This window comes from Eptatretus burgeri, chromosome 13 (genome assembly GCF_056783735.1).
Source record: "Eptatretus burgeri isolate ZD-2024b chromosome 13, Ebu_testis_v1, whole genome shotgun sequence".
Classification (NCBI taxonomy): domain Eukaryota; kingdom Metazoa; phylum Chordata; class Myxini; order Myxiniformes; family Myxinidae; genus Eptatretus; species Eptatretus burgeri.
The window spans coordinates 73,049,004-73,064,328 of NC_140973.1; the positions used below are offsets into that span (position 1 = coordinate 73,049,004).

The 15,325-nt window shown below is 43.9% G+C and overlaps 1 protein-coding gene across 2 annotated transcripts in view; it reads left to right on the forward strand.

The window, feature by feature from the left end:
• Nucleotides 1-2,166: 2,166 nt before the first annotated feature.
• The window catches only part of LOC147014763 (prolyl hydroxylase EGLN3-like), a 15,034-nt gene continuing 1,875 nt past the window's right edge, over nt 2,167-15,325 (forward strand). The window contains exons 1-5 of one of the 2 annotated variants that reach the window (XM_085853012.1): nt 2,167-3,368; nt 12,994-13,113; nt 13,438-13,574; nt 13,783-13,847; nt 14,322-15,325. The exon at nt 14,322-15,325 is cut by the window's right edge and continues 1,875 nt beyond it. In XM_085853012.1, the coding sequence (XP_085709138.1) occupies nt 2,664-3,368; nt 12,994-13,113; nt 13,438-13,574; nt 13,783-13,847; nt 14,322-14,350 (1,056 nt within the window). In that variant the 5' untranslated portion in view covers nt 2,167-2,663 and the 3' untranslated portion in view covers nt 14,351-15,325. The remainder of the gene's footprint in view (nt 3,369-12,993; nt 13,114-13,437; nt 13,575-13,782; nt 13,848-14,321) is intronic. The other variant, XM_085853013.1, reaches the window with a different exon arrangement.

Genomic DNA, 15,325 nt, shown 5'->3' on the forward strand with positions numbered 1-15,325 from the left:
CCACTTCACGACTGAGCTGTTGTTGCTCCAAGACGTTTCCAATTCACAATAACAGCACTTACAGTTGACTGGGGCAGCTCTAGCAGGGTAGAAATTTTACGAAATAACTTGTTGGAAAGGTGGCATCCTATGACGGTTCCACGTTTAAAGTCACTGAGCTCTTCAGTACGGCCCATTCTACTGCCAGTATTCGTCTATGGATATTCCATGGCTGTGTGCTTGATTTTATACACCTGTCAGCAATGGGCGTGACTGAAATAGCCGAAGCCATTAATTAGAAGGCGTGTCCGCATACTGTTGGTCATGTGTATGTAGATCCAAATACTGAGAGCAGTGGAAATGCCACTTTCTTCAAACAGTCAAATTTCACAGGCAGGGACAGGATAGAGACCGCATGATCTCTCTCGGAAGACTCAAGTGTGCACCGCAGATCCCTAAATTTTGAGACCCGTAATTCTGAGCATTGTAAATCAATGAGCTGAATTTTGAAATTCTCAACACCCATCCACTGAAACAGTCAAATCCATGTCGTTGGGATCAAAGCTGTCTGGTTTAATTATAAAGAAAAACATAGGGCCAAAACGTTGGAAATCTTGAAAAATGACGTAAAATTCTGGTGCGAGTTCTTGCACGTACATTCCAGTTTCGGCAACACTGACGGTGCGATGTGTCGATAGTTCCTTTCCTGCGAATCGAAATTGGCTGAGCCCCAATCAGGATTAAACGTGATGTCATAAATAAACCGATTGAATCGTTTTTCTTTGTACGTTAAAGAGCTTTTACTAGGTAGTATAATTTAGGTTCTACATGATGTTTCCCAATGAAAGCTCTTGTTTGTTTGTTTGTTTTTATTTGAGAGATTGACAGAGCAGTAGAGTATAGTTTTTATCGTGGTTTTTTTTCAGCTTGGTTTATTTGCCATTAATTATACTTATCGCACGTGCCACTCAAAACCATCTTGCATGCCACTCATGGCACATGTGCCGTTTGTTACCAACCCTTGTTGTCGGTGTTTGTTGGAGACCAAATTAATATGAAACTGGGTGGGGGGGGAGAGGGTACGGTGTTGTTTTGTAAACGGGGAGACAACGCGGTTTTCCAAACAGGGAAGAAGGGGCTGACGTGGTTTTGTGAACGGGGGTGGGGGGGGGGGGGTGTGCAGTTTTTATACGCCTGACATATATATATATATATATATATATATATATATATATATATATATATATATATATATATATATATATATATATATATCGGGGCGTATTATGTGATACCGGTCGTCCGTCCGTCCCTGTCCGTACTCTAACTCCCAAAGTTTTCAACTTTCACGTTTCATATTTGGTACATAGGTACAGACTGTGGAGATGGTGTGTCGTGACATACGTTCGTCATCTAAAGTGGTTGCCATGGCAACCAGGATGCTGTTTTCCATGTGGTAGCACAATTCTGTCTATACCTTCTTGTTCTTCATAAATTGACGTGTTTGAATATATAATTGTGTGTGTGCGTGCACGCGTGCGTGTGTGTGTATGTCACAGAGACTTTTCGGGCGTATATTGTGCTTACTTGCGCTCTTGTTTACATCATGGGATGGCACGGTTTTGCAAACGGTGTTTGGGGGGGGGGGCGGTTTTGAAAAAGGAGGAACAGTGCGGATTTGTAAACATGGATGGGGGTGCGGTTTCTTTTTAAACCGTGGGGTGGCACAGTTTTGCAAATGGGGTTGGGGGTGGTTTTGTAAAAGGGGAAACGGCGCGGTTTTGTAAACGGGGGTGGGTGGGTGGTTTTGTAAAAGGGGAGATGGCATGGTTTTGTAAACGGGGGTGGGTGGGTGGTTTTGTAAAAGGGGAGATGGCATGGTTTTGTAAACGGGGGGTGGGGCAGGGGTCAGTGCAGTTTTGTAAGCGGTGTGGGGGGGGGAGAATGGGAGGCAACGGCACGGTTTTGTAAACGAGGGGAGGGTGTGGTTGTTGTGGATTTGTGTGGGAAGGGGCGGTATGTGTTTGGAGGGGTGGGCAATGTGGGTCATGGTTTCACACACACATGCACGGGAGGTGGGGGGGGGGGGAGAAATTTTGCAAATGAGATCGCTTGCTGTCACTGAGAAGCACCATCATTGGAGACCGAAGCAAGAAAAACTTTTTAACCGAAATATGTTACATGCGTGCATATAAACAAACAAACTTTATCATAAAGAAATACAATTTCACTACCTGGTTGGTGCGTCTCACGTGTACATTGTCTAACTGCATGTACAGAGACGTTCTCCTGTTTCTGTCCTGCAGAATCGTTCAGAAAATGCGATAATGTCAATATTTCTCATTTCGATAACATTTGTTCATAATTCGACACAACACCAGAGTTTGTGAGGGTAATTGGGTTTGAAAACACTTGTGTTAAAGCATAAGGAAAGTAATGCTGCTGGACGAGGGTTTCCTTAGTTACCTTGGTCACTGCATTAAATGTAATATCAACAGAAAGGTTATTCGTAATGAACACTTTTACATCTGACTGTAGTCCAGGATGTTGGGTTAGGGTTGGCCCTGCTCGCTCTTTTTTAGTTAAACTCCTCCTCTGTATTTGACGTGTGTGCATCCATCTCTACAAGACTCCCCCACTCTGTCCTGCTGCAACTTTGGTTCCAAACGACCATCAAAACAGGCATGGCTGGCTGGGTTCAAACAGACAAGGCGATCCTTCCAGTCTCGAGATCCGATTGCGCTTTGTGGTATGGAAATCAGATTGATCCATCCTGCCAGTGGAACCAGAATCACACATGGAACGACCTAAATTGGTGTTCTCCAGACACCACGAGAGGTGAATCGGAGCCGTGTGCGTTGTCCGGTGGTGTCGGTGGTGGCGTCATCTCGTGGACCATACTGGGTCGCGATGACACGCAACGGGAGACCATGTCATGTCATGCATGGGAACCCATTAACGGTGTGCCCTCGTGTGTAACGGGGCAACAATGTAATGGTCTCGAGTCAAAAGTCAACAAACGTGAACCAACAGAGACCGAGACTAGCAGAGCAACACCGCCAGAGATTTGGATCCAGCAATTGGCTCGGTCCTGCGTCATTCCGCACCTAGGTACGCTCGGCATCTGCATCCTGGACGATTTCCTCGGCACAGACCTGGGCAGAGGGGTTCTGGAGGAGGTTTCGTGGCTTCACGGCTCGGGACGATTCGGAGCCGGACGCCTCGCCGGTGGGTTGAGCAGCGTGCCGACTGTGCGCGGAGACCAGGTCACCTGGATCGAGGGGAGCGAGGACGGGTTTCCCTTGCTGGGACTCTTGGTCTCTCGAACCGACCGGTTGATCTTGAGCTGTGTGGGAGACTTGGGGTGCCGTATCGGCGGCCGCACCAAGGCATGTACACCTCTCTTGTTCCTCATGACATTTGACCATTTCATTAGATCACAGACCTGCCTAGACAACCATGATTGTTGTCCCGTTATGGTCCCTCGCTAGTCACTATACATCGCTTCTGAGAGCAAGGGGAGGGTTGAGATCACCTGCTGTCGCTTTGAATGCTTGCAGGTATCCGATTTGGGTCCAAACCCACAAATATGATACAAGTTGATAGATCGAGATACGGTACAAAAGGAAATCCGAAAGGGCAGAACAGAGTACATGTGTAAATAGGAGGCCCTGCTGGACGATATGTTTTTTAAAGATGGAGCATTTAATCCGTTGACTCAAATCTTGTCTTTCATGAAATAATTCTGCCTAAGAATTGTACATACTGATACGACTGCATTACTCGACCTAGACCGTTGCTCATGTTGGGTTGAATGACCAGAGTGCAGATTCCGCATTCTATATGTTCATATCCCAGATCGTGGAGCTGATGATCAGTAATTATATTCACTTTGTGTGTTGGCAGGACATTCAATTAGCACACACCCCCTCCCCCTCCCCCTCCATTTCTATATTTTTACAGTGAACCGCAAATGTAACTAGAACGGCACTCGATTGAGCGCGTGCCTCCACCAGGCTGAACAGTTTTTGTTTTGTCTCCCACTGACAGATCGGATCTGGATCTGGACCTGAACCAAAAATGAACTCGTACACCTAGTTTTATCACAACTCGTCCACAACTGTTTCAAATATCAAGTTATATATAATTTTTGGCCCATCTCTCAATGCTGAAGAATCATTGAAAAAAAATTAAATAAATTTGCTGATCCAAATTCAGATCTTCACTAAAATCTAATCAATTCTTCCTTGACACGCGCGCGTGCACACACACACACACACACACACACACACACACACACACACACACACACACACACACACACACACACACACACCAAATTTCATCTGAATATGTCAATAACTTTTTGAGATATTCTGTTTGCAGACAGACAGACAGGGGTGAAACAATAACCTCTGCCCACCTTTGTTGGCGGAGGTAAAACGGTAACCACAAATGCGCAAAGACAACCACAAAAGTCACATCTGGAGGTGATGCTTGTGTCGTGGGCTTCCTGTGTTTGTTTAATGTTTTTTGTTTGTGCCCTTGCGTTTTCCTCTTGTCCGTTCCTTTTTTGATTCATCTGGTATGACAGACTTATGTACCATACACGTCACGTCACACACACACACATGCCAAGCACAACCGTCATCAACGGAGATGTACGTGCGCAAAGATGAAAGTCCGAAACAATGCTGGCGATGTAGTCCTGTGACGTCACGTTTACAACACCATGTCATCATTAATCCCTCTTGAGTGGGGGAGGTGCAATTATACCTCGAGTCCCAATATATGAGGAGTAGTGACATGATGTGTCTCAAAAATTTCTGATCACGTGAGTCATGGCACCATTTTATATCCATCGATAGCAAATCACAGCCTGGTGTTGGCTCAGTGGTTTGGGTGGCGGCTTGGGTTCAAGCCTCGTTCTGAGTTCTGAGTTCGTTCTGAGTTCAAGCCTCGTTGCCCGCTGAATTAGTTCACCAGGGGGTTGACTCAGCCTGCCATCCTTCCGAGGTCAGCAAAATGAGTACCAGCTTGCTGGGATGATCGAGTCATTCGAGTATCCTGCGTCGGAGTGACGACCCATCAAGGATTGCGCCCAATAGCCAAGGAAACTGCTGCGGCAGCACCGACGCTTTGTACAGAGTATGGTTCCAATGGATGGATGGATGGATAGCAAATCATTATTTTTAAAATAATGGGATGCTGCCTGTGCCATTGGATGCACCAATCGATCAGAGAAGGGTTTTAAAATGTAGACATTCCCTGCAGATGGCAGAAGGAAAAATTTGGAAAACAGTTACTGGAGTGAGATGGAAACCAACTCTGGGGTGGTTTCTGTGCCAGATAAGTTGTAGTCCCGTGTGTGGACATGTATGTGTGGTGCTGTAATCATATTGTAGTTGGTAGTTTGGTATTATTGATCGTAAACAGATATAAATAATCATCCAAACATCTTATAGACATAAATAATCATCAAACATCTTATAGACATAAATAATCATCCAAACATCTTATAGACATAAATCATCATCCAAACATCTTATAGGCATAACTATTCATCCAAACATCTTATGGACATAAATCATCATCCAAACATCTTATGGACATAAATCATCATCCAAACATCTTATGGACATAAATCATCATCCAAACATCTTCTGGACATAAATCATCATCCAAACATCTTATGGACATAAATCATCATCTAAACATCTTATCGACATAAATCATCATCCAAACATCTTGGAGACAAAAATAATCATCCAAACATATGAGAGACGTAAATCATCATCCAAACATGTTATAGATGTAAATCATCATCCAAACATCTTAGAGACAAAAGTAATCATCCAAACATCACATTGAAGTAAATAATCATCCAAACATCTTTTGACAGAAATCATCATCCAAACATGTTATGGACATAAATAATCATCCAAACATCTTAGAGACAAAAGTAATCATCCAAACATCACATTGAAGTAAATAATCATCCAAACATCTTTCGACAAAAATCATCATCCAAACATCTCATAGACATAAATTATCATCCAAACATCTTCGAAACACAAATCATCATCTAAACATCTTCGAGACAAAAATATTCATCCAAACATCTTAGTGACAAAAATAATCATCCAAACATATGAGGGACATAAATCATCATCCAAACATGTTATAGACGTAAATCATCATGCAAACATGTTATAGACGTAAATCATCATCCAAACATCTCGTAGACATAAATTATCATCCAAACATCTTCGAAACACAAATCATCATCTAAACATCTTCGAGACAAAAATATTCATCCAAACATCTTAGTGACAAAAATAATCATCCAAACATATGAGGGACATAAATCATCATCCAAACATGTTATAGACGTAAATCATCATGCAAACATGTTATAGACGTAAATCATCATCCAAACATCTTGTAGACATAAATAATCATCGAAACATCACATTGAAGTAAATAATCATCCAAACATCTTTCGACAAAAATCATCATCCATCATCCATTCGACAAATCGTTCACATATTCTCAAGGGGCTGAGAAGATGGCCTAGACTCTAGATCCTGGAGGAACACACACTTTCCTCAAAGCTGTCTCACCTGGGTTCAACTCCCAACTCAGATGCAAATTGTCATCCTGGTGTTTCACAGGCTGGGTCATTCATCCATGTGTGTGCTGTCCCTCAGATGGATGTTAAGCCAGGAGTCTTGTCTGCTAGCATTAGTTGTTGGACGTTAAAGATCCCACGGTGTCCTTCAGGAAGAGTAGGTGACATATTGTGAGCACCACAAACAAATTACAAATTCCTACTCAATCTACTTCTGGTAAGGCAATGACAAACCACCCAGTATCACCCTGAACAAGCAACCAAGGGCCTGCCTTGAGGCAGAGCACACAATCAATCAATCTCAAGCCCTTTGTTGTTTTATTCATTTGCAGTTGTTATCTTTTCTCTCTTTCACTTTTCTTCTTCCACTTCTTTCACATTTCTGCATTCTGTCACTACCTGTGTGTTTTTCTACCAACTCGCTCTGTACGCGTTACACTTCACACGCAATGGCCACAGGTTCGGGGCGCCACGCTCGATGGACACAAAATGGAGTCAAATTGCGAGTTGTCACGACTCCTAGTATATAGGACTCTAGTTCTAGGTAATGGCCCCCATGCATACAGTGATTGTGTTTATCGTCAGGAATTGTGGGATACAACAAGGGTCAGTTGATATCAATATGGAGGACGTTAGACTTGTTTTAAAGGAGAGACACATCGATGGTGTGATTTTTACCGAGCCGGTGATTGCTGACAACCAGACAGATAATTAATTAATCTGTGAATATTGTTGTGAACGAAAACTACAGAAAAATATGAGTGAATTGGTTGCGTCACTTTCTAAGCTCATGGAAATTGTTGTTAAAAGTTAATATTGGTCAACTTCCAAATTGTTGAGAAAATATGGTTATTGCAAGTTATCGTAGTGTAATGTATCGTGGTTGTTACAAGATTGATAACTGCGGTGTGATCAGTTACCAAGTTGTTTGGAGAGCACTCAAACAAGCACTCCGTTCGAACCGTTGATAAGGAACGGATGGCTTGGCAAGTGCTAGCTAGCTGCTTGGTAACTGAACACACCCCAGGATTTAATATGTGTGAGATATATTGACTCCTGACAATAATAATAATAATAATAATAATTAACAACACATTGTTTACATTGCTCAAGGCCAGAATTTCAGATCCTGGTTTTGTCGCAACGTAAACAATGCGCGACATCAATGAGAGATGCACACAAGGAACGTTGGTGGGGGATTTGGTCATTCGACCCATCGTGTCTGTGCTGCACCAATCCCAGTATCACCACCCATCCACATGTAAGTCTACCTACCAATATCCTCATACAGTACCTCTCAATCTCCAATGCAGCCAGATAACTATCCAAATTCCATTTAGATATATCCACCACCACTACCTCGCTGTGGGGAGACCATTGCACGCATTAACCAATCTCCGGCTGAAAGACCCCCACCTTAAAACTGTCCTCTCATCTTCTTTACCCTCAAGTTGGTCGATTATCACTTTGTAGTTTGTACTCTTTGTTTACGTGAAACCAGAAACTCTTCACCAACGTAAACATCCCACTGATGGCGCATCCGTTGTGTACGAACAGATTACAATGGTACTACTTATTCAATATTGATCATAAAAGGGTATTGGCTGAACGGATAACAAATATTTGATGCATCATCGAGTTATCCTCAGCGATGATTGTCTGTTTAGCGGTTTTGAGTCGAAAAACGACAGCTTTTGTGTTGTAAAGAACTTTAACCCCCCCCCCACCCCACGAACACTACTTCAACGTCTCGCAATGACCCAGTTGCTAAAACATCACAGATGTTGTTCATAACAGTCACTCGTTGTGTGGACGTGCCGTGCGGAGTCTGCGCGCCTTTCATCTGGGCAATGTCAACCAGTCAGGCATGTCGAAAAGAGATCATTTTGGAGAAGAGGAGGGGGTGTGGGGTAGAAAGAGACACGCACAGACCAGTACAGTGGACCACCACCTAAAAGGACACGATGGAGTTCCCAAAGGGTTACATCAACAAGCAGCATTAGATGGTTCACAATTGCTCTTAATATATTGCCAAAGCCCTTCTTGAGTAGGAAAGAGAAATAAAACCAAATCGATGCTGTTATACAGTCATGTTGGGGGAGAACGGGGATGCATTGGGACATCCCTTCGAGCAACTATCCTCGGCCAATGATATCAATATTGCCAATACCAACACATTGACACTTACAACCCTATGATGAAAGTCGAGCCAATGTGACGCCTTTGTAGCAATGGCCTAGCATAGCCACTTGAAGGAACGCCCCAATGCACCCCAGGTTTCTCAAGGTTCCATAAGGTATGAGGTTATACAATGTCATCATGAAAGTTTACATTCAAAAGATCTTAACCTGTCAAGGAAATGCAAAAAGGAGAGGTTGAGCATGTACTCGTACAACCACCTATCAGCAAGGACAGTGGTTGTTACAAGATCGATGCGCAATCGAAGGCGGCTTCAAAATTGAAAAGAGGGATCCACCGACAGTTGTGCAAAATGTTGAACATCCCAATCCCAGAGAAGTCGTGGAAGCATGACTCGAGGGCAGTCGTTGGAAATGAGGACGTAGTTAGTGCTCACGTATACGACCTGACCATCCCATCAAGAGTGAATATTGAAACCCAGGTATTGCGAGGGGACATAGTGCTCGGATACAAAAACGAAAGGACTTAATTGGCAATGGGGGCATTAGTAACCAGCTACGCTCGCCTAATAAAACGGGAAAATTAAATTAATGTCCAAGTACCTGTCTCTGTACTTGGACATTAATTTCATTTCCCTCTTTTAACGATTGTCACTCAACAATGACTGGAGGCTGTCCCTCCAGTGGTCAGTGACAATCCTTAAAAGAGCTGTTGGAACAAAGATATGATAACAAAACATTACAACATGATCCTCAAAGTGTGATCCTATACACCTATAGTAGTGAGAAGGGGATAGTTTAGGCCCTGGGAGGGCTTTGCTCCACCTGCTGACACCTGCTCAAGGAGACTATAGCCCACCTGAGAAGCACCGTCACATGCAGCAATGGTACTCAAAACACTTATTCTCAACCATTCAGGGCTTACTAAGCCACCGTGAACAGTGGAATGGAGTATGACTCTCGTCTGTGAGTCAGGGCTCCTGCATTTCATCGGCTCGCTTCCTTGGAAACAATGAGGTCCAAGGTTTTGCACATTTTCAGCATACGGTATCTCACGAAGCTGATGGCACGTGGCTAATTACAATATTTTTACCATTGTTGATTTAATGGCATGAGTCTCCATTTTCAGCTCACCTGGAGCGTAGTTCCGGGTAGCTTATGGGCTGGCGCGTCATCTGTCCGTCAGTCTGTCCACAAATACTTGCAACTTCTCTGAAACAACACGTATGATTTCGATGAAACTTTACCACAACCTTCATCCCCCTGTATGAACCAACGTTTGTTCATGACATTAAAAAAAAAAAAAAATCAGGCCCCAAGTGGTCTGAGGGGGTTGCCCCCCAGAATATGTATTTGCTTTCTTTTCCGAAACTACACACAATTCCGATCAAACGTGACCACAACCTTCATCACCCATGATGTACCAAAGTTTGTTCACAACATTAAATAAAATCGGGGCTGAAGGGGATTAATTGGGGGGGGGGGGTTGGGGTTGCCCCCTAAAATAAGTATTTGCTAAAACCGGTTCATTTGGACCTTTTGCTGAATCCATCCCCAAGTTGACTTCCTCCTCAGTATCATTATTTTACCAGGTGAGCGCCTGGGGGTAATGCCCCTATTTTTCAATTCACCTGAGTGTTCACCTTTGATGCTTTATTCTCCTTTTATCCAACCTCTGGAACCACCGTCCCATGTTAACGTATCCCTGCACTTCCGAGCAAAATTCCCAACTGGCTGCTCATCTCATTGCATCCTCTACAGCTACCCATTGTCTTTTTCACCTCTCACTAAACTTGCCCATATATTTCTTCTTCGTTCGTGTGCAGCACAAGGCTGTGGGGTAGCATCATTGGCCGAGGGCATGTCTATGCCACTGATGCACTCTGCTGGTTAGGGCAGGAATTTGTAATTTGTTCATGGCACCAGTGATAGCTCGTCTACTCTTTCCGAAGGACACCATAGAATCTTGAACGTCAACCAAACGAATGTTGACAGACAGGACACCCCGCTCAACGTCCTTCCAGAGGATGGCACACACACCCTGCCTGTGAAACACCAGGCTGACAGTTTATAGATGAGTCGGGATTTGAACCCTGGCTAGAAAGCTTCAAGGTGAGTGTGCGTACCGCTAGGGCCAAGGCCATCCTGTCAGCCCTGGACATACACTGCATGTTCCCTAAAACGGCAGCACAATAAACCTTGCCATGTCTGTTCTCCATCCTCCGAATGTTGATGTCCCACTTCACCGTTCAATTCCTCCATGAACCTAAATGATGTGTCCTACGCACAAAGAGCACACGTATCTACTGGCAAATACCAATAAAGGCAGAAACAGGAATAGAACGTTCCCAGAAAGAGGAATAAAAGAGTCAAAACAAAACTATTCATCAGTTGAGTGTTCACAAGTGGTTTAAACATGGACATGGAGGAAGGGATGCAGAAGAAGTGATCTTATAGGACAGCTTAAAGGTTGTGCACTCACCTTTGAGCTGCCTAATGTGGGTTTGATTCCAGATCTTTCAAACCGTTGTGGATTGTCCGAACTAGAAACTGTGTCGCCGGTGATGCATCGGTGAGTACGCATTGGCTGGCCATCGAAAAACATCCCACGGTGCCATTTGACCTGACCTGGTCTACTTGCCTCGAGAAACACCCATTTGGCACGCCAATGTTCTCCAAAGTACCAGTGGATTCCTCTTCTCAACCAGACATGGTGGTACAATGGTTAAAGCATCCACTCTGAGTCTGGGAGGTCAAGGGTTCGAACTCCGGCTGAATCATACCAAAGACTTCAATATGGCATGTGCTGCTTCCTTGCTTGATGCTCAGCATTTTAAAAGGAGAGAGAGAGAACACAACCAAGCATACTGTAGATTGGTAATCATATAGCACAGGCTTTTATGAGCCTCCTCCTGTGTTGAAGCTCTTTGTAAGGGAGCAGATATGTTTGGAGGAACATTATCAAAAGTGTATGGTTGAGGGGGCCCAACTTGTAAAAAAAGGTTACCAACACGACTTTTCAGGTTTTCAACGATTTCAAAGAGAGAAGTCCACCCACCCCCACGATGGTGGTGCCTTTGACATTGATCCAGCTCTAGATTGCAGCGTTTCAGCACATCTTTCTGGGCCTTTATGAGGGTTTTCAGTACATTTTAAGTGATTCTCCATCATTGAGACAGGGGGGGGCAAAAAATATGCATAGCATGTGACCGTTTTTACAGCCATTTTTCCCTGCTGTGCAGGGGTTGGGCTTTTTCTTGAGGCAATGTTTTATGGCCGGATGCCCTTCCTGGTCGCCTCTTACGACCCACAGGGATACGGTACACCTATTCTAACCGGGGCATACACCGGAACCAGTACACTAGTACTCATTTCGCCGACATCGGAAGGATGACAGGCTGAGTCAACCCCCTGGTGTTAATTCAGCAGCCAACAGGGCTTGAACTCAGGACCCTGGGATCCCAAGCCACCACCCTCACCACTAAGCCAACACCAGGCTTATAAAAACTATGCATAGCATGATATTTGAAAAAAAAAGTTGTGGACGATTTATGACAAAACTTTGTGGATGAGTTGGCGAGGTGACAAGAACAAGCAATTCGATGTTGGTTCAGGTCCAGATTCAGATCCAACCTCCTGTGAGTGGGATACAAAATGTAAACTGTTCAGCCTGGCAGAGGTATGGGCTCTACTGAGTGCAGTTCCCATTCAGATCCTGGTTGTTGTTTTTTTTTCCTCTCCACGTTATTTGGACGAAAGAATCATTTCCTGATTTCTGCATTAATTTTTTTTTTTTCCTGATTGCAGGATCACGCGAAGCGGTGCTAGTTCCCGACATTGCAACACAGCCCACTGACGAGTCCTTCCCATTTTCAGGGAGAGCTATCGATGTGCGTGCTTTATCTTGGGTGGACGTTAATCCAGATAACCCATCTGCCAACCCCGGTCGTTGATGGACGTTAAAGATCCCACGGTGCCTTTCGTGGGAAGTAGGAGTTATCACTAGCACCTTGAACAAATTGCAAGTTCCCAACCTGCCTGACTGCTGAGAAGGCAACTGCAAACCACCCAGCTTCACCCTTGTTAAAAAATAAAATAAAAACTGCTTTGGCAGCACCAACACTGTAAAGAGTATTGTACATGGATTGATTATTGATTGATTGAACCAAACATACCTGTTATTGTAATGACTTAAAGGCAATGTCTTGATGGCAGTAGCCTTTGTTAACAACTTCCTAACCACAGGCCATGGTGGCCTGTTATCCTGGCAATGGCTCAGGGTATGTCCGCCACGTTGACAACCCCAATGGAGATGGTCGTTGCATCACCTGCATTTACTACCTCAACTATGGCTGGGACAGCAGGGTGAGTGTGAGGTGGGATTGCAACGAATTAGTGAGTGAGTGAGTGAATGAGTGGAGTCATAACCGCAGTAAGCAGGAGAGAATATTTAAGACAGGTGATGTCACACTTGATTTATGACACACACACACACACACACACACACACACACACACACACACACACACACACACACAAACAAGTCAGCTGCACCACATACCCTCCCTACAGGCTGAAAGACAATTGTACAAGCAGTTGTGATTGACATTTATAGTTTGAAAAGTTTGTAAATCAAAGGAAAAACTCCGAACGAGTCTTGTAAATAATGACAACGTGATTCTTTCCCAGCAGCATGGAGGATTGCTTCGGATATTTCCCGAGGGAAGGAATCGAGTGGCCAATATCGAACCGTTCTTCGATCGACTTCTGCTATTCTGGTCCGACCGCCGGAACCCCCATGAAGTACAACCAACTTATGTCACCAGGTAGGACTGAGTGCAGGCCACAGTCAGCGCACCTGAGCCAGATGTGCAATCACACAAAGTTTGCCTTTTATTTAATGGAGGACATCTGAAGTCCTCTCCAATTTTATGTGATTCAAGAAGTCAAATCTGCTCGTGTGCCGCAAGATAACAATTTAAAAACTCCAAGATTCCTTTTATCTTGTCGATGTGTGTTGCGTACATTCACCAGGTATGCCATCACGGTGTGGTATTTTGACACAGAGGAACGAGCAAGAGCCAAGGAAAGATATATGGGTAAGGTCAATGCACTAAATCTCTCGGACTTCAACTCCTCTGGATTATGTGGCGGTCTCATTTCAGGAAGGCCTAGAGGTCCACACACTCCTCTTTGAGATGTCGAGCCTGGGTTAGAATCCCGACCCAGCTATAAACTGTCATCCCGGTGTTTCACAGGCATGGTGGTTCATCAATGTGTGTGCCGTCCCTCCGATGGACGTTACACGGGATTCCCGTCTGCCAGCATTAGTTGGTGGGTGTTAAAGATCCCATGGTGTCCATCTTGACGAGTTATCGAGCTATCGCTTGTACCCTGAACAAATTCCAAATTCCTGCCATAACCGACAGAGGGCATCAGTGGCACAGCCATGCCTTCAACCAATGATGCTACCCCGCATCCTTGTGCTGCATACAAACGAATAAGAAGTGTGATGGTTATGGTATGTGTTGTTACCTGTTATTATGATTTCATTTTGTGGCCTCTGATTACAGGACTGGCGGCAAAGAATCTCAGCAGTTAGGACCACGAGTACCAAAAAAGAGGGAGACCATACAAGATGACCCACAAAAGACCGTACGAGTTGCTGGTGTTGCCTGGCCTGTGCTCGTTTGAAAGTTGAGAATGAAACGCTTGCAAAAATGGAATTCCTTCAACACATATTGGATGCAATCGAAAACAGAAAAGGATGCACTCCGTGTTCAATTGCAGGTGAAGGTGTGCAATTCACAGGTGATGGGAAGGAGGGTGAGGAGGGTTGCAGGTGTGGACCAAGCACTTGGGAGGAGAAAATTCAAATCTTTGGACTCAAAATTGTCCAGTTTCACTTTCGTTTATTTTACTCGCCGATAAACCGCTTGGCCTTTTGGATGTCATTCATTTGAGACTTAACCAGTAGAAAGAAAGCTTCCCTAAGGGTGTATTACATTTCCCTGCGATCAGTAAACAACAGTACGAGAGTATAAAACAGCTGGAATGACCTCATTGCAGAAATAAAATGTTTTTCAATCCAAGGGTAAAAGTCAAAGGAAGACCTTTTCAAAACAAAACGTGTCCTCATCGATCATTACAAACCAGGTTTTGAAAACTTCAATGTGAACTTTGAGCAAATAAATGATCCAACAGTAGGTTGCACGAAAAGAGAAGTCATTGAGTTATAAATTAGTTATAGTTGCCCGACTCAATCCTTGGTTTTTGAAGTTTGCCCGAAAGGTTTAAAGTTGTAATATAAATGTAAAACCCAAATAAAAAGGGTTGATCATTTTATGCATTATATTTGTTGTTAGGGTTGTCTTTGTTGTGGGGGTTCTCTTTGTTGCTATGCGTTATCTTTGTTGTTTGGGTTCTCTGTTCGGATTACCTTTGTAGTTATGCATTATATTTGTTGTTTGAGTTCTCTATGTTGTTGTGTGTTGTCTTTATTGTTTGGGTTCTCTTTGTTGTGGGGGCTCTCTTTGTTGTTATGCATTTCCTTTGTTGTTTGGGTTCTCTTTGTTGT